The sequence below is a fragment of the Xenopus laevis genome, chromosome 2L (assembly GCF_017654675.1).
Source record: "Xenopus laevis strain J_2021 chromosome 2L, Xenopus_laevis_v10.1, whole genome shotgun sequence".
NCBI lineage: Eukaryota > Metazoa > Chordata > Amphibia > Anura > Pipidae > Xenopus > Xenopus laevis.
In genome coordinates, this window is record NC_054373.1 from 30,637,630 (window position 1) to 30,664,752 (window position 27,123).

The 27,123-nt window shown below is 40.3% G+C and overlaps 1 protein-coding gene across 6 annotated transcripts in view; it reads right to left on the reverse strand.

Annotated features, from left to right (window-relative positions):
* Positions 1–3,231: 3,231 nt before the first annotated feature.
* Positions 3,232–27,123, reverse strand: part of abr.L (ABR, RhoGEF and GTPase activating protein L homeolog) — a 262,424-nt gene continuing 238,532 nt past the window's right edge. For 5 of the 6 annotated variants that reach the window (XM_018244805.2, XM_041580866.1, XM_018244806.2 and 2 more), the window contains 7 exons: positions 16,894–16,953; positions 13,900–14,009; positions 13,594–13,733; positions 12,539–12,673; positions 11,623–11,728; positions 6,892–7,039; positions 3,232–5,748 (listed from right to left, as the gene is read on the reverse strand). In XM_018244805.2, the coding sequence (XP_018100294.1) occupies positions 5,659–5,748; positions 6,892–7,039; positions 11,623–11,728; positions 12,539–12,673; positions 13,594–13,733; positions 13,900–14,009; positions 16,894–16,953 (789 nt within the window). In that variant the 3' untranslated portion in view covers positions 3,232–5,658. 6 annotated transcript variants of the gene reach the window in all.

Consider the following 27,123-nt stretch of genomic DNA (forward strand, 5'->3'; position numbering starts at 1 on the left):
TTGCATTATACTTACCTGGCGCTAAAGCAGAGTGGGACAATACAGTAGCTTGGATGAGTTTACCCCTATAATGAATAGCGCTTCGCAAAAATTCAGGACAGGGCCCTTGTGGGTGCAGAAGATCGTTATTGCTGTTTATATAAAGTGAGCTCATTATGTAAAATCAATCACACATACACTCAAAAGTATTCTTGTTGATCTTCTAAACATTCATATAAATCACACATACACTCAAAATATGAAGTGGGCGAGGTGCATTATAAACATTCACTCATTCCTCACACCCTAAGCCTAAGCCGTTGGCTTTACTTTAAAGTAAAAATGCCACAGACTGTTCCACATGACATTTGTAAGTACACACACGATTCACTAGATGCTTGGGGCCACCCTTCATCCTCAATTTTAAGGAGTGTCACTACACCCATAAATATTCCAGTGGAACTGTGCTAAATACAGGAGAATACCTTTGCTGCCATAGATACGTATATGGTATCTCTATATGTCAGCCAGAATGATGTGGTTATCTGATCCAGTCTCATGTCTAACACAGTGTGGAGTTAGAATAAGATGGCAACTACTTACTCCACCTTGGGCAGTTTTGATCCACGGTACAAGCTGTAGATTTGATTGCTACCACTGCCACAGTGTGTGGTTGTCAAAAATGTTTAGAGCGGCCATGATCATATATAACTTCTTTGCTTCCACCTTCCCTTCAGGATTCAGCATGTGGCCCCTCTTAGTTCATAACAAGGGGCCCAATAGGAAACTCTAAACCAATGGCTCAGGAGTAACATGATGCTCACCAACCTCTTGGATGTTGCTCCCAGTGGCCTCAAAGCAGATGGTTCCCTTTGAATTCCAGGCTTGGAGGAAAGTTTTGGTTGTATAAAAAACAGAAATACTGCCAAACAGAACCTCCTGGAGGCTAATAGTCCACAGAGTGGATACCAAATAACCAATCACAGCCATTATTTGGCATCCCTAGGAACTTTTTTCATGCCTATGTTGCTCTCCACGTGGCTCACAGGTTAAAAAAAAGGTTGGGGTCCCCTGCCTTAGACCACAGGCCCACTCTACTCCTCTCTTCACTCAACCTGCTTATATCTCCTAGTCTTTTCATAGGCTCTTCTAGTGCAGACATGGATATTGTGTTCTCTGCACTAGTGACTGGACCTCCCTTCTCTGAATAGTTGAACACGGGGGGGGGGGGGGGTGTTTTAGCAAAAGCAAAGCCACATCAGACAGCAGAGGGGTCAAGATCGCCCCTGGATTTTTTATTACATACTATAATCTACGGTATTCATCCATCTATTTTGCCTCTGTTTTCATACAGAAATATGGACTGAACATTGACCAAATACTTTGGAGCAGAAGGGCCCACTGATACCTGGGCCCATTAGGAGTTATACTGGTAGACCAGTCTGGTACACAGCTACATAACACAAGCCTTAATTCCTATCCTAACTGAGCTTCAGAATGATCTTTCAGAAGAATCAAGGAGAACAAATAGACATACTTCTCAGGCCTCAGGCTACTCTAAAGCCATAATTTTAATATCAAAGTCTTTAAAAACAAGTAAACCATAACAAGAATTTTTGTTTAGGAGTTCTCTTTAGTACAGGAGCCAACAGTAGGTGTCCTAGAATTACATTTAATTACATTCCATCTTACTACTAACCAATGAGATCGTTCCTTCTTTCTACTAACCAATGAGATCATTCCTTCTTTCTACTAACCAATGAGATCATTCCTTCTTCCTACTAACCAATGAGATCATTCCTTCTTTCTACTAACCAATGAGATCATTCCTTCTTCCTACTAACCAATGAGATCATTCCTTCTTTCTACTAACCAATGAGATAATAACTTCAGGCAACGGCATGTTACGAGTCAATCAGTTTTATTTAAAATAAGACAGAGGTCCATGAGTAAATGGAATATTCGTCCATGGCCATTTTGCAAAGTAAACCTGCCTCTCTCCCCTTTAATAAATCTCCCGATTCAGGGCCAAGTAGCTCAACAGTAATGCTTCAATAAAAATAAATAAATAAAACCAGCCTCCGATCAGTATAAAAGAGAGCCCTCGAAAGAGGTGGGATAGGTTTAAGAAACTGATGGATGACTTTATTCACACGACTGTGAAACTGACCGAGTTTGCCGTTGCATTCAGATGACATCACGAGATCCATCATGGAATCCTTTGTTCCTGTACCATGTCCAGCTCTTGTACAACAGTATTTTACACTTCATTCTATACAGTTACACGGTGTCTGCTTGTAGGCTCCAGTCCAGTAATTCTCATCCTACTAAGTATAGCTTGAACTATTGGTCCTAGAATTAAACTTCTGTTTCTTCGTGCTTACATTGAATTGGATTTAAAGGGCAGTGTTGAATAAAGTAGGATCTGGAAACAAAAGGCTACAACTGCATCAGTCGACTGCTCACTGTCTTGCCCTTATTTCTCAACCTTCATCTAAATCCCCTTGTATTAAAGGAAAACTATACCCCCCAAACAATGTAGGTCTCTATTAAAAGATACTGAGTAAAACAGCTCATGTGTAAAACCCTGCTTCATGTAAATGAACCATTATCATAGTAATATACTTTTTCAGTAGTATGTGCCATTGGGTAATCATAAATAGAAAATTGCCATTTTAAAAAATAAGGGCCGCCCCCAGAGATCGTAAGATTCACTGTACACATACAAACCACATGTAAGGTCACATGAGCCAATTAACAGACAGAGTTCTGCCTTTTGCTTCCTCACTTCTTCCTGTTACAGTTAGTGTTGTAGTATTTCTGGTCAGGTGATCTCTGAGACAGCACAGATAGAGTCACGAAATGGTGGTTCAAGGCAAGAGATGTAATAGGGCAATATTTATGTAAATATATATTCCAGTTTGGTAAGATTCTTTAATATGTCATTCAATTTGATATAAACTATCTGTTGCTTAAGTATTCATTTTGGGGGTATAGTTTTCCTTTAAGATTTAGAGTGCAGTTCTGAAATACACAGTTGTCTCCTGCCATTTTCTAAATCCTTCCATCTCATGCCAGTGGGAAACATTTTTTAGTTTGGTTATTCTTTCCTATCTGATATCCCACTCATTGTTTTCTTAAAGGACAAGTAAATACATGTAATGGTTTCAAAACCTTAGATACATATGGCAAAATGCATTGATCATGGCAGACATATTTGCCTCAAAACCCACAGAAGGCCAATGTAGGCAGTTTGACAGCGGGAAGATAACAATTTAATTCCAAACATTACACAACGTGTGTGTGTGTTGGCACAAATAGTTCTGATAATATCACATTTAGCACTAATTCTCTGTGATGGTTTCCCCAGGCCACAGTATCATAAAGAACAGAAACTATAGGGCTCATTTACACAGGGGTAGGTGCAAGTGCTGACGCTCTGTAGAGCAGCATTCACATAGTGTGCACCTACCTGTTGCTCAGTTCAAAGCGCCTGCTGTTCATTTGCTGGAATATTGGGCAAAAGGCTAAGCTTTCAGGAATGCACGGAAGCTCTGTATGTAATGCATTGAGCAGGTGTTGTATACAGGGCTCCTGCTCCATATGATAAGCACAAAGAATTGCATCTGCCAGCGCTGGGCACATAATAAAGGTTGGTACAATGTACACGGTGGGCAAAAAACATAGTACCTTGCCCCCTTTAGTAAAACAGTCCTCATGAATCTTTTTTGGGTCCCTCTTGTTGTTGGGTTCCTTGTGTCTAGAAATCCCTTTGCACATTTATTCTGATGACCTTTGTTATACATAAGTTGTCTCCATCTTATCCTTTCAGTTGTAGTCTCAACCACTTCTTCCTCCGCCTCCTGGCATGAGTATCTATAGCCTATTGCCGCAGAGAGAACACTTTTTGGCAGAGACCATTCCAAAACAATTTCATGGCCGTGTGTGGGGGGAAATCTGAAGGCACAAATGATGTTTTGCAGCTGTTTTTCCTTAGTCAACAAAGCACCAGGTTGCCAACAGAACAGTTGCCCTTTATTTTTAATTTGAATTGCTGAGTTTACTGGGCAATTGAACAACTCTTCCAAATATATGGCCGTTTGTGAAATTTTTAAACAGCTAAAATGTGCCACCTACCCAGTCACACTGCACTGAGGATAAAGCAAAGATAATGGATGGAGAAAGTTTGTTTGAGCTCTGATTGAGACAAAGTGAATGCTTTCTTGGGACTTCTAGACCTGTTACTGTGGTTGCCCGGCCATAGCAAGCATGAGTTGTATCCACACAAGTCGCACATGCTATATCACAACTAACACTGCAACCAAGTGTGCCTTACCTGTACTCTCACTGTCTACTTCTACAACTGAAAACATATACAACATGGCAATGCATTACACTCGCAAAGGAGATAAAAAGCAGACTTGCTGCTGAAGAGAAGTGATGTTCGGAAAAGCCTTCTCGTTTCTTATTTTGGTCCCTTACAGAAGGAATGGTGACAAGAATAGCGCATATTGTTTGTGTCATTATACGTCAGTTATTATTTTCTCCTACTCAAGGAAAACACCAACGCCAGGATACCAAACCCATAAATAGGTGATGTGCCAGCAGAGCGTGGCATAGTACAGGAATAAAAGATTCTGCAAAGCTTAACAGCTGAAGAGCCAGGGCCATGGATATTGTATCTACAGTTTGGAAAGTCTACAGATAAATATTTAATCAAACAAAGGAAAGATATAACAAAATGCCCAGCCTTGAGCTGCTGCTCTTCTTTTATAAGTTAAGATTTCAATGGCTGGAGATCTCAGAGATAAGGATGTCTCTTCTAGGCTTTTCAGTGGAACGGGTGGGATTCATTTGGTGCCATTACAGATGCTTGGTTTTCAAACGGTGTAAATTTCAGATCCTAGTCAATCCCACCAAGCCCCCGAAGATAAATAAAAATGTACCGCCCCACCAAAGCAGCTAATCACGTGTGACATTTCCACCAGAAGAAAAAGATTAGAAAGCACTGGGACTACTTTCAGTCACAAGATGTCAAGGAAACAATTTATATTTAGAAAATATATGGACGGATGGCCCTCTTGCATTACATGAGACTCCCGAAGGTGAACCGTGACAGGTCATGCTAGGAGGATCTGTTCTCTTTCTGTCGGCAAGAGTTGATGATGAGCCCTTCTCCTTGTTTTGCCTCTACAGTCCTCCAAAAGTAAAGGAGCAGAAGACGCCCATAAGAGGATTCCTGCAGAGGTCTCTTCTAAACATGGCAGTTTCTACGACCCAGATCATGTGGCTGCTTTCAACAAAATCCCAAACACGTCACGCAGAGGAAAAAGTGGATGACAAACGCAGGCTCCCACAGCTGTGCTCTCCCATTGCCTCCTTTTTTTCTCTACATAAAATAATGCCTGAACACCGATATACAAAATACAGCTAGTTGCACGGGGAGCACAGTTGCTGGTTCAGAGTCTTAACCCGCTTCCATTTTCTATCTCTGTACAAAAGAATTCAAAAATGCACATGGGCAGGTTGCAGGGTGCTCCCGAGGAGTGGGGTTTCTCATTCATTTTTTTTTTTTTTACGGCATTATATTTCCATCTCCATCCTTGGAATGTCTCTTGCACAATTTACATAGGGGAGCAAGGCCGCCCTGTTTCTTCTCCTGGGAAGGGCTGGTGCGCCTCACACATCCGTTGAGTAGTACAGAGTGCTGCGCTTTAATTCAGAAAAGCTGATTGGTGGGTGCTGCAGGTAGTAGAGCAGAACCTGGACCTACATAACAGGATAAAAGGGATTAGTTACTTTAGATAACTAGAAGGTGAAAGCTCTGAGCCCCATATAGTGCTATATACTGGATAATACTACTGGGCTATTTTTAGTGCTACGTCACCTACAGCAAACTGTCACCCCAACTAAAAACTGCCATTGAGGTCTATATAAGCATATTGTATTGCTATTTACCCAAAATGCTGACACCTAGAGGAGGGTGCTAGAACAATATGCAGGACTTTTTATGAGATAATAAGCTTTACAGAGAGATCAAAACCACACAGTTACTTACCAGTAGGGAAATTAGGTGCATATAACTATTACTGCCCTAGGCCTGTGCTGATCACTACATAGAAAGGGATGAGTGGAGCTGATCCAAACTGGGATGTTAGCATGGGGCTCTGTCCCAGGCACACTCCCTGCTCAATCGCAACTCCATAACCTATAAAAGTCTGATTCTCACAGCATGCTACTTTAGACAGGGCAACAGACTTTTGTCTGTGGAATAATGGCTTTCCCATAGACTTTGCTGGAAGAGTGTTCCAGGAGACTTTGTTGACCCAACTTATCTCAATGACAATTGAGAGGAGAATCCTGCCTTAAAGGAGAAACAAACCCTTAATAAAAAAAAAAAGCCTACTGTCTGGGCAAATGCCCCTAACTCTTTACCTTCCCCTCCGTGCAGATTCTGTCCAGCAGAGTTCATGGGCGTCATCTTCAGCCGCTTCAGTAACATTCGGAATGAGACCGGTGCTCCGGAAACTGTCGGTGCATGCGCAGTTGTCGTGAAACAGAAAATTGCAACTGCACATGAGCCGCTTAGCTGGTCTCATTCTGTAGATTACCGAAGAGAAGAAGATGGCGCCCGTGAACTCCGCTGGACAGAATCTGCACGGAGGGCACTAAACTCTTTAGTGCCCCTAACACTAAAGAGTATTTTTCTAACCTGTCTGATCGGCTAAACAACTGATCGACATGGTACGAAAACTGTCAGCACGATAATTCTGTCGGCCCACAGATGATCTGAAAATCATACATGTCCTTTCCTATGATTATATCTGTCTTATGGCCAGGGCTGAACTTAATGTCCTATGTTTACATAGCGCACCAGATCTCTAGATTTTCACTCGCAAGCTGTATATTTACCTGTGCCATGACATCGTGAGACCAGATGTCGGAAGCCAGATTCATATGGCCTTTAATCTCTACTTCCGAGGGCCTCAGTAATGTGGGTCCGAACACAGTCGCCAAATTATGGAGTGACATTTTGTTAATGGGTTCATTTTCTGCAACCCTGGTGGGGAAAAAAAAAGAAGATGAGATCACCATAAACAAACAGAAAGCTGTAATATTAGAAAAATAATAACACTGTCAATTTATGACCAGTCTGTATTGCTCTGTACAATAAACTATAATGCACAATAAGTCGTGGTGACTTCCATATCATATTCATATCTTCCATCAAATTGTTCGGCCCAACGGAGCACCATTAGCTACACAAACAGTGGGCTAAATTTTTTCATACAGGTCGTAATTTTTCAGTTTGCTCATTATTTTGAGTAGAGACAACAGGGAAGTGGCCAATTCATCTTATCCCTGGCCCGCCCGTTGCTAAATATGCGGATGATCTAGCAGGTGGATTTGTAGGAGATGCACAGGATGCCTGGATATTTTGCCCAGACTACAATCTGAAATATTTATTGGGAGAGGAATTCCTGTGAGCCCGAAGACAAAGCAACAGTTGGATTCTTATTCAAGAATCTCAGTCAGCTGCTACTTGGAATGCCCTTACCCCTGAAGGAACAGGCCATATTATGTGGCTTATTTATGGGCTACTAATCCCGCAGCATAAAAAGACTGAACCTGCTCTCCTCACTGAGGCAGCGGTTGGCTCCTCAAATATGAAAGTGGGAAGCTTGTGCCAGGGAACTTCATGTACCACAATGTACTTAACCAGACCATATGTCTTGCTTTAAAGTTTTACCGCCCACAAATTAAGATGCTGGTATGAGAAAAACAGCTGCTGCTGCTTATGCCTCCCCCGAGCCATGCTTCCCCTTAGAACTGGTCACTCTCCAAGGGAGCAGATGTGGGGGCTGGCGTCTCCCCCCGGCTTGCATTATGGAAATCTTGAGGAATATTTCTTTGGTCCCTTGGCTGGGTCTTTGTTGTAGTTTACTACTGTTTAAACACACAAACAGGGACTGGTTACCAAAGGATAATGTATGCTCTGTAGCAAGAAAATGCCAGCGGCACAGTCTTTGATCCAGGGACTGGTCCGATTGCCATCTTGGCGTCAGGAAGGAATTTTCCCCCTCTGAGGCAAATTGGAGAGGCTTCAAATGGGGTTTTTGCCATCCTCTGGATCAACTGGCAGTTGGGCAGGTTATATATAGACTTAAAAGGTTGAACTTGATGGACGTGTGTCTTTTTTCAACCTAACGAATGTCCAGTATTGGTAGTGGTATATAGCAGGGTTGACTTACCAATATATATATGGGGGGGTCCAGGTGCACAAGACCCAGACCATCAGCTTTTGGGAGGCAATAAATGCAATAGAATATTCGTAGTAGGACTGGCACAAACCTGGCTTCACTCCAATGCTTGATGCAATTTAAAGTATATTTTATTTAACAAAAAACATCTTAATGAGCCTATGATAGTTGATCCAGAGGAAGGCAAAAATCCCCATTTGAAGCCTGTCCAATTTGTCTCAGAGGGGGAAAAAATTCCTTCCTGACTCCAAGATTGCAGTCGGACTAGTTCCTGGATCAAAGCCTGTGCCTCGTGGGCACTTAATCATAAGCTCATTAAATGCCCACAAGGCACAAAACGCGTAAGGCTACATCATTCGAGATGCTTTTGTTAAATAAAATATACTTTTAATTGCATCAAGCATTGGATTGAAGTCCGGTTTGTGCCAGTCCTACTACGAATATTCTATTCCTATGTAACTATATGTCTTCTCAACTTATGTACATCGATAGTACACAGTCAGTAGGTTAATTACATAGATGTAATTACAAACAGATTTTATGTAAATAGCATTACTATTTGTTCATTAGATTCAACCTACAGGAGATGTCACTGTAAAGAACGTGCCCAGGGACATTCTGCAGTGCTGGATTGGATGGCAGGAATTTCTATTTACCAAGAGGCTGCCAAAATGTAGGACTGGTACATCTCGGAGGTGTAAATAAGTGGTAGTGGGTGTCAGCCTGAAGGGCAGGTAGGGTGAGATTTAGGTAGTATACCTATTTGCTCTGCTAAAAACACCTGAATGCCCAGCTTGGGAGAGATTTGGCATATTTGTTTGTCCAGATATTCTAGCTATGGCTGAATAACTACTATACCACTGCTGACCTATATCAAGTAACATTGTTAAAAGCTAAGGGTGCCCTGACCAATGGTCGGACATCTAAGGGCAACGTGAACGGAAAAAGTCCAACAACCACCGCCTTAACCTAATGAAATGAAGCTGCAGACACGAGAATGGAGAAGATAGCATCATATAACTAATTTCATGCCCAGACCTAAAGCAACACTCTATGGCAGTAAGGTTTCCTGTATTATTTTAGGCAAAGTGATGCTACACTGCTGCAAAGGGCCTGTTGGTGGGCAGAGGGATAAACGTTTTGGATTGTGCCAGGCTTTCTGACACTAAATTCTTTCTAGTGAAGTCACAAACAGACGATCCAGGCAACTGTGTTAGCTGAATCTGTGTGTAAAATCATATTGGGTACATCATGTATGTGTGTAAGTAAGTAATGGTTTCCCATCATGATTAAAGTCAAAATGGCTTATCTGGCACTAACCTTAGGGAACATGATACTTCTCATACTGTACTGAAATGTATATGTACTGCAATGTATAAGTGTTTACATTGTTTCACTGCTGTGCAGCACTGTGATATATGATGGGACTTGGTTTAATAATATTAAAAACAATATTTTGTGATTTTCTAGAGCTGTCGTTTGGAGAAACATTACTATGCTTGATATGTGGTTTCAGACTGAACGACCCTGCTTTTTCGAGCTTAGAAATGCACATTCAGATGGAACTTGTTGCTTGTTTTTCAGCTTCCACATTGCCTCTGAGATTGTTCTCTCATCACTCAGCTATGTAGAACACTTGCTTCTGCCAGTGTCTTGGCTGCTACTCGTGCTGGCTGCAAATGTGCAGGTTGGAGAACACGTCAATAGAGATTTTCAAATGTTTTTTTCTTAAATATGATCAGCATCTCCCATAAAAGTGCATTCTTTACTTTAGACAGCTCATACTCTGTCTATCTGGAGATGGCATCTTCTCTTATAATGTTCCACTGTATCATCCCTGCTTCTGTGAACGGGCACAGCTGATATTCTCTGGTCTGGAGCAGGAGGTTAATACAGGAGGATTTCCAAATCACGAGCAATGTCCTTCATCTGGTCAGAAGCCTGGTGTGCTGATCAATCCTGGAAATCTCCTCTGGAGCACAAGGTTGACAGTGATGATTCTCATGCTGAGGCTGATTGCTCTTGACAGGCAGTGAGGCCCTGATAGGCCCAGCTTAGTCCCTGGTATTTGCCAAGAGGTAACCTTTGATCACCAGTCAGCAAAGGTCTCCCACAAAAACCACAGTCTATGTCGAGTTTTGGGGCACCAGGAAGCTGGGGTGATGGGTAAAAGTAAAATTAAATCCTCAGATATACTGAAGCAAATGGAACAGGGATGATTTGATAAGGATTGTCACCATAAGGACTGGTTTATATCATCTGGCACAAAGGCTGTGTTCAAAGACATTTGCAAGCCCAGCCACATATACATATATATATATATATATATATATATATATATATATATGATATCAAAACAGGGGGGTTGTGGGAGCACTCTAAAGGCTTTAAAGTATATATATATAAGTATAATAAATGCTATTGCATATGTACCCAAAACAGGGGTTATTTTGTTTTGGGAATATCTCTCCTTTAAAAGCCTGATTGCTGGCTGGGGAGGATTTTGCCCACAGTGAAAAAACAGCGTTCAACGGACATTGATTACAGGTAATGCTAAAATGCACATAAAATATAAAACAAGTTAGGGACCGCCATTCGGGGTTTACCTTGACGTGGTATGGTGGCTTATCAATTTTATGATCATAACTTTGTAACAAAATAACCCCTGTTTTGGGTACATATGCAATAGCATTTATTATACTTATATATATACTTTAAAGCCTTTAGAGTGCTCCCACAACCCCCCTGTTTTGATATTATATATATATATGTATATATTAGTCAACCCCTCTGCTTGTATAAAATAGGCTTACTTAGGCCACATGACATCAGTTTTTCCCATATGTGAAATTTAAAAACGAAATAGAACCTTAAATTGTGACTTTCCTACTTGATATACTGTATATATAGGTTTCCATAGATTTTCAGAAGACACAATTTTTTTATTTTTGCATAGTTATACAGGTCACAGACAACACTTAGCACTTGTCTGGTCCTGACTTTCAGGCTCCATGTAAATGCACTGCCCTCACAATAATTAGTGCAGAATCCACAAAAATGTGGAAAATAAAGTAACATGGTTTAAATCAGGCCCTATGATACTGGGATTAAGCGGCTGGTCACCATACTAGAACATGTGATTGGATTTTGCAGGACTTGCCGGGGATTTTGTAAAGGTAACAGTAAACATGTCTAGTGATTTATTCTCTGATGATATATTAAAAAGGCTGCAAGAATAAAAAACTGGGACATACTCCAGACAGGCAAAAGGCAACTGCTCCAATATATTCAATGCACACTGACAATCAGTCCTCCCTTTTTAACTCAACATGTAATTTTAATTGTGCAACATCAAATAAAACTATTTCTCAGAAATACCTACTTTTTCAAGTGGTGAAGCAGGAAAAGGAAGGTAATCAGGTTAGGGTCTGGGAGAGAGCGTAGTAGGTGCATCATACAGTTCTCCTTGGCAGCAGGATCGGATAGAGCTGTAACCAGGGAAATACAGAAAATGAGAAAGTGAAGGTATCACACAATCAGCCTGAAGACATCTTTGCTTTAGCAGATAGTAAATACAGGCCACTAGGTCTTCTACAAACACTAGCTGTAAGAACCTGTTCCCCATCTGACATTTTAATTGCCTGAAAAGTGTTCCAGCCCTTATCCATATGAATAAATCTGTTTAATTATATCATGTAAGGTTTCTATACATCTCAACATAAATATATCCAGAACCAGTCCCTGGATCAACTTGTACTATGAGCTAATTAAAGTAGTAACCCTATTTTATATTTTTCAGGAGACCAGAAAAAAATGGTGTAAAATGTGAGAAGATGTAAAAACATGGAAATGCATTATGCATAATATATAGGAGGGGCCACAAAAAAATGAGGTTTCACTGTACATGAAATAAATGATTTCCTTAGATGACCTGATACATAATACATAAGGTAATGGCAAATAGTAGCAATAAGCCAGACTAAAATACTAGGAAAAGTAATTTTATTCTATGGTTTAATTAGAATTTCTGGGCACAAGAGAGCAATTCTCACCTACAAAGTATTGAGAAAATGGTTTGCACGTGTGTGCGCCAAAAGCACACTGATTTCCATTATTAGCATTTCACTCATATCCTGGCTTATTGGCACTCTACAACGACTAGCAGAACTTACTCAATGTACACTCAAAAGTGGCAGCTGAGCTTGCACAATTCTGACACATTGCAATTACACACGCAAGCTATTGAGGAAACAGAAAGGTTTACAGTTAAGATCACGTAAACAGACGTATAGACTTACCTATCCCTTCCATGAAAGCAAGGTACAGACGGTCTGTAAGGAGAGGCTCTGGCAGCTCACGGAAGTACAGTTTTAATGTTCCAGCAATTGCATTAATGTCCATGTCGCTCAGCATCATCAGGATGTCTTTGCTGTCTAGATAAAAGTGAGGAACAGAATAAGGTACATAATGACATAGAAAAGTGATCCCCAACCATTGGTTTGTGGGTAACATGTTGCTCACCCACCCCTTGGATGTTGCTCTCAGTGGCCTCAGAGCAAGTGCATATTTTTGAATTCTTGGCTTGGAGGCAAGTTTTTGTATAAAAACCAGGTGTACTGCCAAACAGAGCCTCCTGTAGTCTGCCAGTCCATATAGAAACTACCAAAAGGCCACTTATTTGGCATCCCCAGGGACTTTTTTCATGCTTGTGTTGCTCCATAACTCCTTTTACAACTGAATGTTGCTCAATGGTAAAAAGGGTTGGGGACCTCTGATAAAGAAGATCCACCTTCTTGGCATCTGACAATATATAAGCTTGCTATTTACCCCACGTGCGTCACTCTACATCCAGTTCAACAAAATCAGAGGCTAACAGAATGTTCAAACTTTATACGTTTTGATTGAAGGGGCTTACTATCATTCTGTTGTGACAAATATTTTTGTATACAATAATAACGGCTTTTATTGATCAAAAGGGAACGTCTAATCTGCTCTACCTAGAGCAACAGTTTTCTGATTTTTTCAGCTTAATCCCTTCTTAGGTCTGACATTTGATCAGAGCCCCCCTTGGCTCATAAATTCTAGTGCACAAGTGAGTAGTAGACAGGTTTGACCTTAAGAAAGTAATGTGTTATATCTACCGCAATCCATTTTACTGCAATGGTGGTGCTGGTCCTCGGTTGAACAGGCAAGGTCTATTAGCAACAGTAGTTGCTAGTAGTGGCCCCTCTTTTTATTATTATACCACCAAGATCTTGTTGGTGGTATAGGGGGCCACGTCCCCAACTGCAGAGAACAGTGTAATGACCTTGAGAAAGGACAGCAAATTGTTGCTTCAATTCGCCCTACTTACTTGCATCAAATGCAGCTTTCAGCGCTTGAATGTCAGTGGCCACTCCAGATATTCTGTAAATCCCGACCTCTTCGATTCCACGTTTTTCCACCTCCTCTATACACTGACGTACTATATATGGCACCTTGGAACGCTCTCGCCTGCCAGAGACAGAGGTTTGGCTCATTAGACAATGACTAATAATACTCAGAAGTGAGAGGGAAAAAAAGAGCTGAGGATTGTGACAGTGACACTAATTGGTGCAAGACCCAGTAGAGTGACATGTAGGATTTAATGAGCTCTCCACAAACCAGAAGCTTCACTTACTTAGTTACGACACTTATTTTAACCCCAAATACGCCCGTCTGTTTTTTGGAAGGTGTCCTTTTCAAGCTCATGTCTCGACTGCTAAATTTCATGGAAAACTCCACTTTAATCTGCGAATAGAACACAAAAGACAGAAATTAAGGAAGGAGAGGACAAAGAAGTCACCTTCATGTAACACCATTACAGTTGAACATTTCTAAAACACTAATGATGACAAAAAAGAAACATTTTAGATGAGATGAGATATTTAAACTAAAGATCACATATTAATGACTTGTGCCCCAGATGTAATATGGAAGGAGAATATCTCTTCCACATGATTTGGTCCTGCCTTCCAATATAACAAATACTGAGTTTACCTTAAGGTGGTTATTAAGGTAATGAAAACCAATCTCAGAATAATCACTCTCTACATCATACTTAAAGTTAACTCAAAGGTAAACAACCTCTTTAAGGGATTATATCAGCAGCTGAAAGGGCATGTAAAGGCAAAAAAATAAAATCCAATTTTTACTTTCTTTAATGAAAAAGAAACCTATCTCCAATATACTTTAATTAAAAAATGTGTACTGTTTTTATAAGAAACCTGACTGTATGCAATGAAATTCTCCCTTCATTTACTGCTGTGGATAGGAATTGTCAGATGGTCCCTAACTGCTGAGCAGGGAAACAATCATACTTATGAACAGCAGGGGGTGCACCGCCTTACTTCCCAGCCATGCAGAACTCAAGCAGCTTTGTTTGTTTCCCTGTAGAGCAGTCGGCGACTGTATAGAGATTTGTATTGGATTTTATTTTTGCTTTTACATTCCCTTTACTGTTTCCAACTAGGAGTATTTTGCTGCAGCCACTGGTTCTGCAAAGTTGGAGAAAGTTTGTATTAAATAATACAAAAACTATAAAATCCAGGAACCAGTGCAGTCTTGCCTATTCTTGCTGTATTGTCTCCTGGCAGCTATTATTTGACTTGTGCTGTTTTCATAATTTATGACCATCCCTAAGCACACCACACTGAGCATGTGCACAGTCTTGGTCGTGCCAAGATGTTTAACAGTGTTACAAGATGGTGACCCCATGTGGCCAAACATATGTTTGATAAAGGCTTGTGGTGCAATAAGTTTATGTTTAGTATACAAAATACAGCATTTCTAGCCTTATTCTATTTTAGACTTTACTTCCCCTTTAAATCTGCCTGTGTATGGTCAGCTTTAATGCCAATAAAAATATTACTATGCATTGGATTGGAGTACCCCTAACCACCGCCTCCTCTTGGAAGCAGCTAGTCAACAAGATGATTCCCTTGATTTAAAAAATAAAGTCCTTCCTCTATGTGAGCCAAAGCCACTTGTTTGGGGACCGTGCCAAAGAAGCAGATTTTTAAATGTATGGCCAGCTTACACCCATACACAGTGAGTATACTGTCCCTTTAACAACTACCTTCCTTTCTTTTAAAAATGATAATGAATATTTATGCTCAAAAACACACATAATGATAAGGATTCTTTATTCCCTGGCATTTCCAAATGGTATAGTCTCTTTTATCATTGAATTATTTGTGATCTCCCCTTTGCTTTGAGGTATCTCCAATTATAATCGTGTAACAGATGTGATGAATCTCTTGTCAGTGTCCTGAAATAATCTGTTGGGAAATAAATGTCTCTGCTAAGAGAGTGAAGTAATTTATTTATGCAGAAAAGAGGAGATATTTGAGCGAATAGTGGAGTCTTTGGGAACCGGCAACAGCTTTTAAGCTATCGTCATTTAACCTGAACATTAAACATTCTGGTTGAATCGGCATACTCACAGGTGTTTTGGCTGGTTAAATTAAGTCACCGTTTTGTTCAGTAGCGTCAAAGGTTTGGAGTTTTAGCAGCTACCTGGTTGCTAGGGTTCAATTTACCATAGCAACCAGGCAGTAAATGAGAAAGTAGAAGATGATTAGAAGAGGGTCCAATAACAATACAATTGTAGCCTCACCAAACATCTTTGTACTGACCCCCCCCCATCAATCAGCATTTTATATTTGTGCATTGGAAAGAGGCAGAAGAGGAAGGCAAACAATTTAAAAAAAAACAATTGAAAAAAAAAAAAGACCTGTTGAAAAGATGCTAAATACAGGGCATTCTATATACTAAAAGGTTACTTAAAGGGAAACTACCTATTTAATGGCACCAAGCATCTGAAAAATGAATGGCCACTAGAAGCAAGCTAATGAAGGGTGGGTTAACCCCCCCCCCCCTAAAACGTTGATCTTGTTGTGGCACAATAAAAGGGGATGTTCCTCGACTGCTAAAAAATTGCGTGTGCGCAGATCCGGTTACTTCTTTTCGCTAGAATCAAGCTTTCCATAGAACTGCATTGATATAATATTGGCAAAAGAACACTTTATAGGGATAACTTTTACAGGTTACACATGGCCCCATGACTAGCTAATAAAATATATCCTTATAACTGGTATTAAGTTGTGTAAATTGAGTCACACAACTCACTCAAATGTATATAAAAAAATTTTTTGCCCCAATTTTAAAATATTAGCCTATTAAAAGTCAACTCATAGTTCCATGACTTGTGTAAAACCATTCAGCCATCAGCCTTGTGCCTTTTATATGGCTATGGAACACATCAATGACTTCTAATGTCCTTATAGTTTACATTCGGGGGTGCATTATTCCTTATACAAAATGACAATCCAGACATCCCAGCAATAATAATCTAACAGTAATATTCTGATGGTATTATAATAGAATTCATGTTTTGATGCATAGTAACCCCAAAAAGTAATGGGTGTAATATCCCCTACCACTACTAATACAGTAAACACAGCAACAGCCAACGTGTGGCCCTTCAGGTATATAACAGTACCTGGAGGGCCACAGGTTGGCTGTTTTAACTCCCACATCCACCTCCAGATGTTATTTGTATGCTTCACATCAGAGGAAGGACCATGGTTGGTCCATAACTGCCACCTTATAGGTTGATTGGGATTTCACTTACCCCATTCATCTCAATGACGTCATCATGCCAGTTCTTACTTTGTACCCCCTGAGGATCCAACTACAAAAAGAGAGATATAATGCATTAAGATTGGCTTTGTATAGTGTACACAATAAATGCAGTGACTACTTGCGCGGCAGCTCTAGATTTCACAGCCTGACTACAATATCATCTAAATCAAGAGAGCAGTTGTTGTGTATTATTTGTACACTAACAACACAAAGGCCTGTGTTTGAGTTTTATACATGGATAAAGAGAACACAAGGGTTTGTTGCCATTTTTGGGATTTTGTTCAAGTCTATATGAAGAGTTTTTGCGAAAAATGAAAATCATGTTATAATGATTTCGTTATACACAAGCCTCTTTGTAATACAGTTTTACATAAGTCCTGTTCGCCCTATTTGTGTCTGTAAGTGCAGAACGCAGAGGACAGTGAGCTTTATTGATTGCAGCACGTGGATTTAGCATGGATGCATCCCCAAAGACAAGCCTAGAAATATTCTATTCAGAATGCCCATAGGTACAGCCAGTCATTATCCCACCAGACTTTTTCTTGTACCTAATACCAAAGTGAGGGACTTTCTCAAGCATTAAAATAGTGAAAGCTAATTATATCCTTTTGGGTTTGGAATAAACATGGGCTCTGCTTCCAGAGTTTTCCATTTCAATAGTGCCTACCAAACATGTCCTTATCTATTTATAACCCTTGGGAACGGCATACGCTCATTTCCTGTTTCATCGGATTTTCTACATAAAAATAATAATAAATAAATAATTTTCTTCACAAAATGTACCTGCTGAAATGCAGTAAATAGAGACCAGCTAAGGTTCCACTTCTGGTGAATATTCATTTAATTGGGTAATTCTTGCTTCTGTCAGTATTTGTATAAGTTTGATGTGCAAACCCTTCTTGGTGTGATACAAGGCTGGTCCACACTGAAGCTTCAAAGTAAACAGAGGCTCAAACAGCCCCCAGAGGTCCAATAAATAGCGACTGTCTAAGCAGGGCAACCATCGGAAATCTTGGGGCCCCATACAAGTTAATTGTTTATGTCCCAGTCGCTTGTACACAAAAAATCTACTGGGAATTAAATAGATTTTGCTGGGGATAAAAAGTTTGAACCCGATGGATATGGATGTGCTACTATAGTGTAAACTCACAAATCATTTTACTAAAACGCAGGGGTGTAACTATAGAGGACCCAGACCCTGCAACTTCTGGGAAACCAGCAGGAATTTGACGGATAAGCAGCTCCATTATTTGTTATTGCAAATGTCTTGTTTCCAAAGTTTAGGGACCCAATGATCTTGCCTTGAGGCCCAGTAACCAGTCATTCCACGGTTGAAAAGCCCATGTAGGAGATGCAGGTTGTTATTCTATTATAAGTAGGGATGCACAGAATCCACTATTTTGGATTCGGCCGAACCCCCGAATCATTGGCGAAAAATTCGGCATATGCAAATTAGGGATGGGAAGGGGGAAACATTTTTTACTTGCTTGTTTTTTGACAGAAAGTCATGCGATTCCCTCTCCAACCCTAATTTGCATATGCAAATTAGGATTCGGATTTCGGTTTGGCCGGGCTGAAGTGAAGTGATTGTAACTGCAGTGTCTGGTAGCACCATGGAATACATTGGGATCACCCCTATTGCAGCATACTAAGGTATTGGCGTTTTTTTGTATTCGGGCTGAAACCGAATCCTGCTGAAAAAGGCAGAATCCTGGATTTGGTGCATCCCTAATTATAAGTAGTTCATATAAATAGTGCAATTAATGTGCTAAAAAGTCCGTTCATTGGGGGTCAGTGGAATTTGCACTAGGTTTTGGGGGTCAGTGGGGTTTATCCTAAGTTTAACCCCTACATACCTGCCTGCCCCGGTCATGCTGCTCTGCATTGTCATTACTAATATGTAAGTTACGGAAGTTTCTATGCAAGTTACATAAACTACTATGTAAGTAAAGTTCGATTTTGTGTAAGTTACATAAATTATGTTTTCAAATTAGTGGTGTGCACAACTTTCCCTTGTTTGTTTATATTTATACAGGAGCAGTGGCCAGCTCCATGTTGTAGCTCCCACCAGGCCCGGATTTGTGGCGAGGCCACATAGGCCCGGGCCTAGGGCGGCAAAAAATAGGGGCGGCATGCCGCCCAGCCGCATTATGGGGACGTGTGCGTCCCCATTCAATTACACCAGCTGCGCTGGCCCTTTTTCGCCGGCGCGCTGGGAAGGGGAAGTGTAGGCGGGCGCTAGGACCGCGTGGCTGCCTGGTTGGACCTTGCGGCCTAGGGACGGCCAGCAAATAAATCCGGCACTGGCTCCCACCCTTCCCAGCTATTGTCAGGTGATCCCACTGGTGACTAATAAAAGGGCAACCAAGTCCCTGTGTAAAATGTATAACGAAGCAATAGAATTCTTAATGAATCAGATGAAAATTGAGCGTAGGACTGGCCAGATATGGGATGACTTTGATGTAGTTGGCCAGCTTAAATATATTGCAATATATGGACAAACAATCTCTGTTTTTTGTTTAAAGGGTAAGGCATTTTTTAGTAGCTGTATGCACAAAATGTCTCAATGTCTTAAATATATTGATAATGCGTTGAGTGCAGAGGACTTCTTGTATTTGTCTATAAATGATGATTTAATGTAAGCCCCACAATTTGCGTGACATTGTGTTACCAGGTTAGCTGGACAAAATTTGACTTGTCCTGGGACTGTTGCCCCTCTTTCCCACTGATGTTGGCCCTGTCTCTGTGGAATCTTACAGAGCCCTGGTGGCATTTGCCAGAATCTACATATTGGCAGTCGGCATGAAGGAGGTGAACATCGTGGGAATATCCTATATACTGTTAAGCACAATTTGTATTATATTCTTGCTGTATCCTCCTAAGCCATCTTTCCATTGATGTTTTTCTCAGACTTATAAACCACAGATAATCTTTAGAGAACTTTGATGCTCAGTCTGGGAATGGAAAAATGTCATCCATGTAAACAAGCAGTGATGGGTTATCAGAAAGGAGACTGCCCTCCAGCTAGTGCTCAGTGTGCGACTGTATGAGAAAAGATCTACAATCAGATAACCATACGCACATGAATATCTTTACGTAGATGTTCAATCATCGAACAGGAGTTTGGTTTGATTTTAATAATGGCAGATCTAAGAAGAGCTTCATTTGGGAGCAGGTCCAAGAATGTGATTAAAGTCTCCAAAAAACACAAATGTCCTTTTTTAAAAAAAAAATATATCCAATATGCCCTCACTCTTTTTACATCAGCAATATATAGGGCATGTTTTCCATGAAACCATTCCATGCTCAGTGATCACTCTTGTACCTGTTAAAGTCATTATAGTAAATCAATGCTATAGCTGCAACCTCAAGCCTCCTGTTTCCTACATCTGTTTGTTTTTCACATTCTCTTGACGTGACGGCTCTGTCAATCAGAATTGACAGAACTCCCTATCCAAGCAGTCACCCAATAACAGGAAAACACAGAGATATCATTATAGTTGCACACTCATTCAATCCCTTAGGTCATGTCTCAATTAACACAACGCCTTGCTTACTCATCTCCACCCTGTCCTGAAGCCTACTGCTACTCACATCACAATGTCCTTCTTATGGCCCATCATGATATTGCTCTTCTCTTAATTTCTAGGTGCAGCTTGTGCAGGTGCCCAGAATATAAGGGACCAATGAGTGACATCATCAGGTGGTGCTGGTCATATTGACATCACTCCTATCTCCCTGTAACTACTGTATATTAGGGATAACAACCTGGGCCCTCCTAATAGACTTAAACTTCCATTTCCACCTCGATAGCTGTGATTTAACAGTGGTTTGGGGGCTTTAAGTTGGACAATTCATGATCAAAAGCATGTGGACATCAGTTTACATCTGAAAATTAAACCAATGAGGCTGGTATAACCTTACTATTCTGAACATTGCTCTCGTATTTCACCGAAATGCAGCATGATCTATGTTTTTCATTACAGGAAAGATGGTTTTGCCCCAGTACCCAAGAGGAATCCAGAGCAGATCTTGTTTTTTGATTTATAGATGTTCCTCTGTAGAAGGTAATTAGATTAAAGGCACTGCCATATTTACTCTGCTATCAAACAAAATTCAAAAGTCCTACTACTCCTGTGAAGTTATGTGATGAAAATGTCCAGCATCCAATTATCCACTCACATTTCATCGGAATTCTCCTGGGCCTGTCCTGTGGGAGCAAATGGCTAAGATTCCGCATACAGGGAGACTTCAAAGGGATGCTTGCAACATATTGAATTGGGAATTATTGCATGCGCAACTCGCAAGCTTCAGTAAGTGCAATTCAGCTGAACAGTGGCTGCGAGTCAGAAGCTACTCTCTGTAATGCTTGGCTAGCACTCTCTCCTCTTACCTGAACACTATGCAGCACAAAGGGGCCATTCAAGTTCTTTAGAAAAAAATATTTCCAGATAAATGATCATATACATTTATATACCAAAACCGGTTAGTAGACTGGTTACTACACATTATTCCAAAATCATCAGGGCAGCACTTCAGTTAAATACCCCACCTTTGTAGCTATATCATAGGCAAAGTTTCAGTTGGGATCTCATCGCGGTGTTCTCCTGCTGTTATATTGTGCATTAGAATGAGGTGCAATTAGATAAACATAACTCTTTAAAAGTGAAGCATATGCCTTTTTCATGAAAGGGAGGGGGGGGGTTAGGCACATGCCAAATCTAGGATAAGCTTTGTTCTAATGATTTAGTGAGTTATTCAGACTGGATTTCCAGCTGGCATTACAGCTCTCTAAATGCCTTAGGGAACATTGGAAGGGTTAAGTGAGATAATGGCTGGACCAAGAGACGAAGAGAATAAAAAGGGGGATGTTTATGTTTTGATTTTTGGGACAAGTAATGTGCGGATATTATGCCTCCTGCACATCCTCCTATAGAGCTAATCTGCTGATTCTAACATGACTAGTCTGCTGATCCCCGCATAACTAGCCTGCTCTTCCCCCGCACAGCACTAGCCTGCTCTTCCCCGCAGAAGCAACCTGCTGATCCCCGCAGAACTAGCCTGCTCTCAGGCCCGGATTTGTGGAAAGACCACCTAGGCCCGGGCCTAGGGCGGCAGGATTTTAGGGGGCGGCATGCTGCCCAACCACATCCACATTGGTTCAAAAACACTGAGGATGCACAGGAGATATAATCATTTTTTTAAATTTTCCATGCGCCAATACCCATTGCTCCGGTCACAATGATGACAATTTGCATGAATAACAGGGAGGGGATGGGGCCGATGAACTACAGCGGGCCTAGGGGCGCCCACTATGTAAATCCTGCCCTGCCTGCTCTTCCCCGAAGAACTGGCCTCCTAAACATCCTCCTATAGAGCTAATCTGTCGATTCTTACAGAGCTGACCTGCTCTTACCCGCAGAACTAGCATGAACTAGCTATAACTAGCAATAACTATACATTTGTAGCTTGACTGAGTATTTGTTTTTCAGGTGGGGTCAGTGACCCCCATTTGGAAAGATTCAGAAGAAAAAGGCAAATAATTTGAAAAAGAAAAAAGGAAGGCAAACTATAACATACTAAAAGTTAACTTAATGTTGAACCACCCCTTTAACAATGTCATGCTCAAATAACTATCCACAATCTTGTACAGTATATAAAGTTACGCAGAGTCTAGCTTTCTATATGCCTCTATTTCTTCGACACAAAAGGGTATTTTAGCAGAGCAACCCCTCTAAAATACGCATTGCACACGGATTTCCAAGTTACGTTGCCTAAGTGTGCTTATAGCATGGAATCAGTTACATCCAGCACAAATATCAAAGCTAAACAGGAAACGTGTGCCCCTCTGCATGTTTCTAATTATCAGGAGCATTGCTGGTGATGGGAAGGACTGCAGTAAACTGATCCCAGGTGCTATGTGCAGTTTGGAAGTGACACAGTATTTTGCTTTAAGTAACAAATCAGGCAAAAGAAAGTCTAGTTGAGGCCTGGGCATATGCATTTATATCTTTAAAGGGATCCTGTCATGGGAAAACATGGTTTTTTCAAAACGCATCAGTTAATAGTGCTGCTCCAGCAGAATTCTGCACTGAAATCTGTTTTTGAAAAGAGCAAACAGATTTCTTTATATTCAATTTTGAAATCTGACATGGGGCTAGACATATTGTCAGTTTCCCAGCTGCCCCTAGTCATGTGACTTGTGCTCTGATAAACTTCAGTCACTCTTTACTGCTGTACTGCAAGTTGGAGTGATATCACCCCCCGCCTCCCCCCCCCCCAGCAGCCTAACAACAGAACAATGAGAAGGTAACCAGATAATGGCTCCCTAACACAAGATAACAGCTGCCTGGTAGATCTAAGAACAACACTCAATAGTAAAAGCCAAGTCCCACTGAGACTGATTCAGGAACGTTAAGTAGAAGAAATAACAGCCTGCCAGAAAGTAGTTCCATCCAAGTGCAGGCACAAGTCACATGACTGGGAGCAGCTGGGAAACTGGCAATATGTCTAGCCCCATGTCAGATTTCAAAATTAATTATTAAAAAATCTGTTCTTTTGAGAATTGGATTTCAGTGCAGAATTCTGATGGAGCCGCACGATTAACTGATGCGTTTTGAAAAAAAACATGTTTTCCCATGACAGTATCCCTTTAATGGGGTTGTTCACCTTCCAATATTTTTTTCAATTCATTTGTTTTCAGATAGTTCACCAGAAATAAATACTTTTTTCCCCAATTACTTTCTATTTTGTATCTGCGACTGTTTTTCAAATACCGAAGTTTCAAATTAAAATTTTCACCTTCTAATGTCTTCCTGAAACTGCTCTGGGAAGGCAGGGGGGGTCGCCGACTCTCTAAACTGTTCTAAATGGATACATTTAGTTGATACATTTCTTATCTTTGTCCCAGCTGAGCAGAATCCCCGAGTTTCATAAAAGGCAGCTGTTAGAATTGATACAATAGTTGCTAATACTGCAGAGATGCTGCTGAGAAATGTATCAACTAATGTAGCAAATTGTAACCATTCAGAATTTGCACCCGGATCACTGACCCGAGAGGAACATTATGCTTTAATTTTTTTGACTAATGGTAAAAAATAAAAGAATGAAAACCAATTTAAAAAAAAAAGTCTTTAATCCCGATGAACAGTCTGAAAACAACTGAACTGAGAAAAAAGTGTTTGGAATATTCCTTTAAATAAGGCACATGCCCTAGAGGTTTTAAAATAGCCCCTGACTTTGGAAAGCAACTGCAAGATTAAAGGGAATTGCATATGTGTAAGATAGAATGTATAAGGCCCTGAGCATGAAGACAGACTTTGTGGGACCACCCAAAGCTTTCAGTATCTCAGTATAAATATACTCAGGGCAGCGGTGGGCCAGTGTTGTTAATTTGCACAGAGGAACCACAAGCATTTAAAACCAGATAGAGGGGCTCGTGTTTCAAAAAAAGAAAAGCACTTGTGTAAAAAAACCATACTTGACCAATATTCTTGGCTGAATGTTAGTTGCCTGGTTTGTATAAAATTCTGAATATACCTTTATATGTACATATGAATAAACACAACGCAGAGATAAAAACACTAGAATGATTCACTTTGGCGACCAAGCAAGACTCTTCTCCCAGCACCATGATATCATCTGCCAGACTGCAGCATCATTTTCTGTTTATACAAAAGAACCTTTTGACTCATAAGGTCCTGGGACATTCCCAGACAAGCCTATAGTGATCATATCCTCATCATGTTGAGCCAGCTAAGGAACCATTCTATCAGCACATCTCAAGCAACCAATGGAGCCACAGTTACACAAGCAAAACTTCATTTTCTTTCTTCGTCTCTTTTCTGAAGGGACCTGCCATTCCTAAAAAGTCACTATTAATTAGGAGGGTGCTTGAATAACGAGCCTATTAATTAATGAGAGTCAAATTATATTAATATGTAAATTGATATTACATCACTAGTTTGTTATATGAAACTCATAGACTAAATTATAATATATAGTGAATAAAGTACCCCCTCTTGTAAAATATAAGGATATTATAAGTTACCGAGGAGTTTCATGACCATATAAAAACACGAGGCCAAAGTTTCAGTGAGTCATGTGACAGAAATGACATCAGAACTCACCGTTTATAACTGATGACATCAGAACTCACCGTTATAAGGATATAATTTACAGGATTGTCATGGCTCTTGTGTATTATATATATATATATATATATATATATATATATATATATATATATATATATATATATATATATATATATATATATATATATATAATACACAAGAGCCATGAATATCTAAATTATATGGTTATAAACGGTGAGTAGTGATGTCATTTTCGTCATATGTCTCACTAAAACTTGTGTATTATAATAAAAAAAGTACCCCTTGCTGGAAAATATGAGGATATTAGAAGTCACCTTAGCGGATTGTCTCCTTAGCGACGGACTCGGGGCGGCAGCATCCGGGTCACATTACTGAAAGGGTAAGCCTATCTGTATAATTTTACATGTAAAAAATACTTTGGACACAAGGTCTTTCTCCCCCTTTTTTGGGGCACCAATAAGAGCAGGGTTCGGGGCTTGTTGCACCCGAACCACTACATTAGAACGGTGAGCTAATTGAAAGCACAGGAAATGTGTGATAAACTGAATGGATAGAGCTTATAGAAAAACTTATAAATCCCTCATATTGGATGCATGGTCTAACATTGTTTACCTCGGAGTTCCATGACCTGTATAAAAACACTCAGCCTTCGGCCTTTTTGTTTTTATATAGTCATGATGAAACTCCTTGGTAACTTATAATATACCATATATATAATATACAATAGGGGGTACTTTATTCATATATATATATATATATATATATATATATATATATATATATATATATATATAAATAATTAATTACTAAGGACAGCACTCCCTCTCCAATGTCAACCCAGGTGCAAGGTAAAAAAAAAACATATGCAAAAAAATACCAGAAACACCGGGAATTTTCTTAAAATTATCATTATATGTATAACCAATGTAAAGTTTTGGTCTCCATTTGGGGGGGGGGACAGACTCTATCACTCGCCATAGTCATACCAAGAAGTTGGTGGAGTCACTGGGGCTCATTTATAAACACTGGGCAAATTTGCACCTGGGCAATAACCTGTGGCAACCAATATTGCTTTCAGTGTTCAACCTGCAGCTGACTGAAAAAAGCTAATCACTGATTGGTTGCTATGGGTTACTGCCCAGGTGCAAATTTGCCCAGTGTCTATAAATGAGACCCAGTGAGTCAGTGACTGAGGCATCCAAAAATGGAGGGCCCTATAGAGAACCACATCTAGCCCATGGGCTTCCAGTTGGACAGCTCAGCTGTACATCAATAGATTAACCCATCTATGAGCTGCAATAAAATATGATTTTTTTAAATTTGATTCAGCATTACTGTGGGTTCAAAGGCTGTGTTAGCAACTGTGTTCAGTTATTTACCACTCATAAGCCCATACACCGATGTTTCCAATACAGTGCGACATATGGAGGAAACAAATGAAACTGGTTAAAGTCAGTAGAATTTAATAGCTGGTAATGACTGGGAACAGGGGTGTTTGGAGACAACTGGGATCCATAGGACTTCTGTTACATCACCCTGAAGATTTTGAGACTAAACACCAGTTCTGCTCTGTTATAATATGCCTCCAGCACAAAATCAAGGCTGTTAGCCTCCACTAGTAGCCTCCAAACTGGAAGCTGTTGTATGAAAGATTTCAGGGCCCCCCCTCTGTCCATGGACCACACAAACTAATCATAGGATCAGGTAACTGGCTCCCTATGTAGCAATAATGAGGCAGCACTTCCTAAAATGATAATGTATCTATGAGTACAGGTGAGGTCATTAGTGACTCTCGTTACTCACCAGTCCTTATCTGTAGGTTTAGCTACAGATAAGGGATATCTGGCCTGTTAGGAACACTGAGAGCTGCCTGGAGTTTAAAGGAACAGTAACATCAAAAAATGAAAGTGTTTTAAAGTAATATAATGCAATGCTGCCATACACTGGTAAAACTGGTGTGTTTTCAAAGGAGAAAAGGCTCAGGTTACACAGCAGATAAGCTCTGTAGAACATAATAGTGTTATCTGTTATCCACTATTTAACCTGTGCCATATAGGCTTTTTTCAATTTCCACCATTGGTACACAACAGCTTGTTTATATG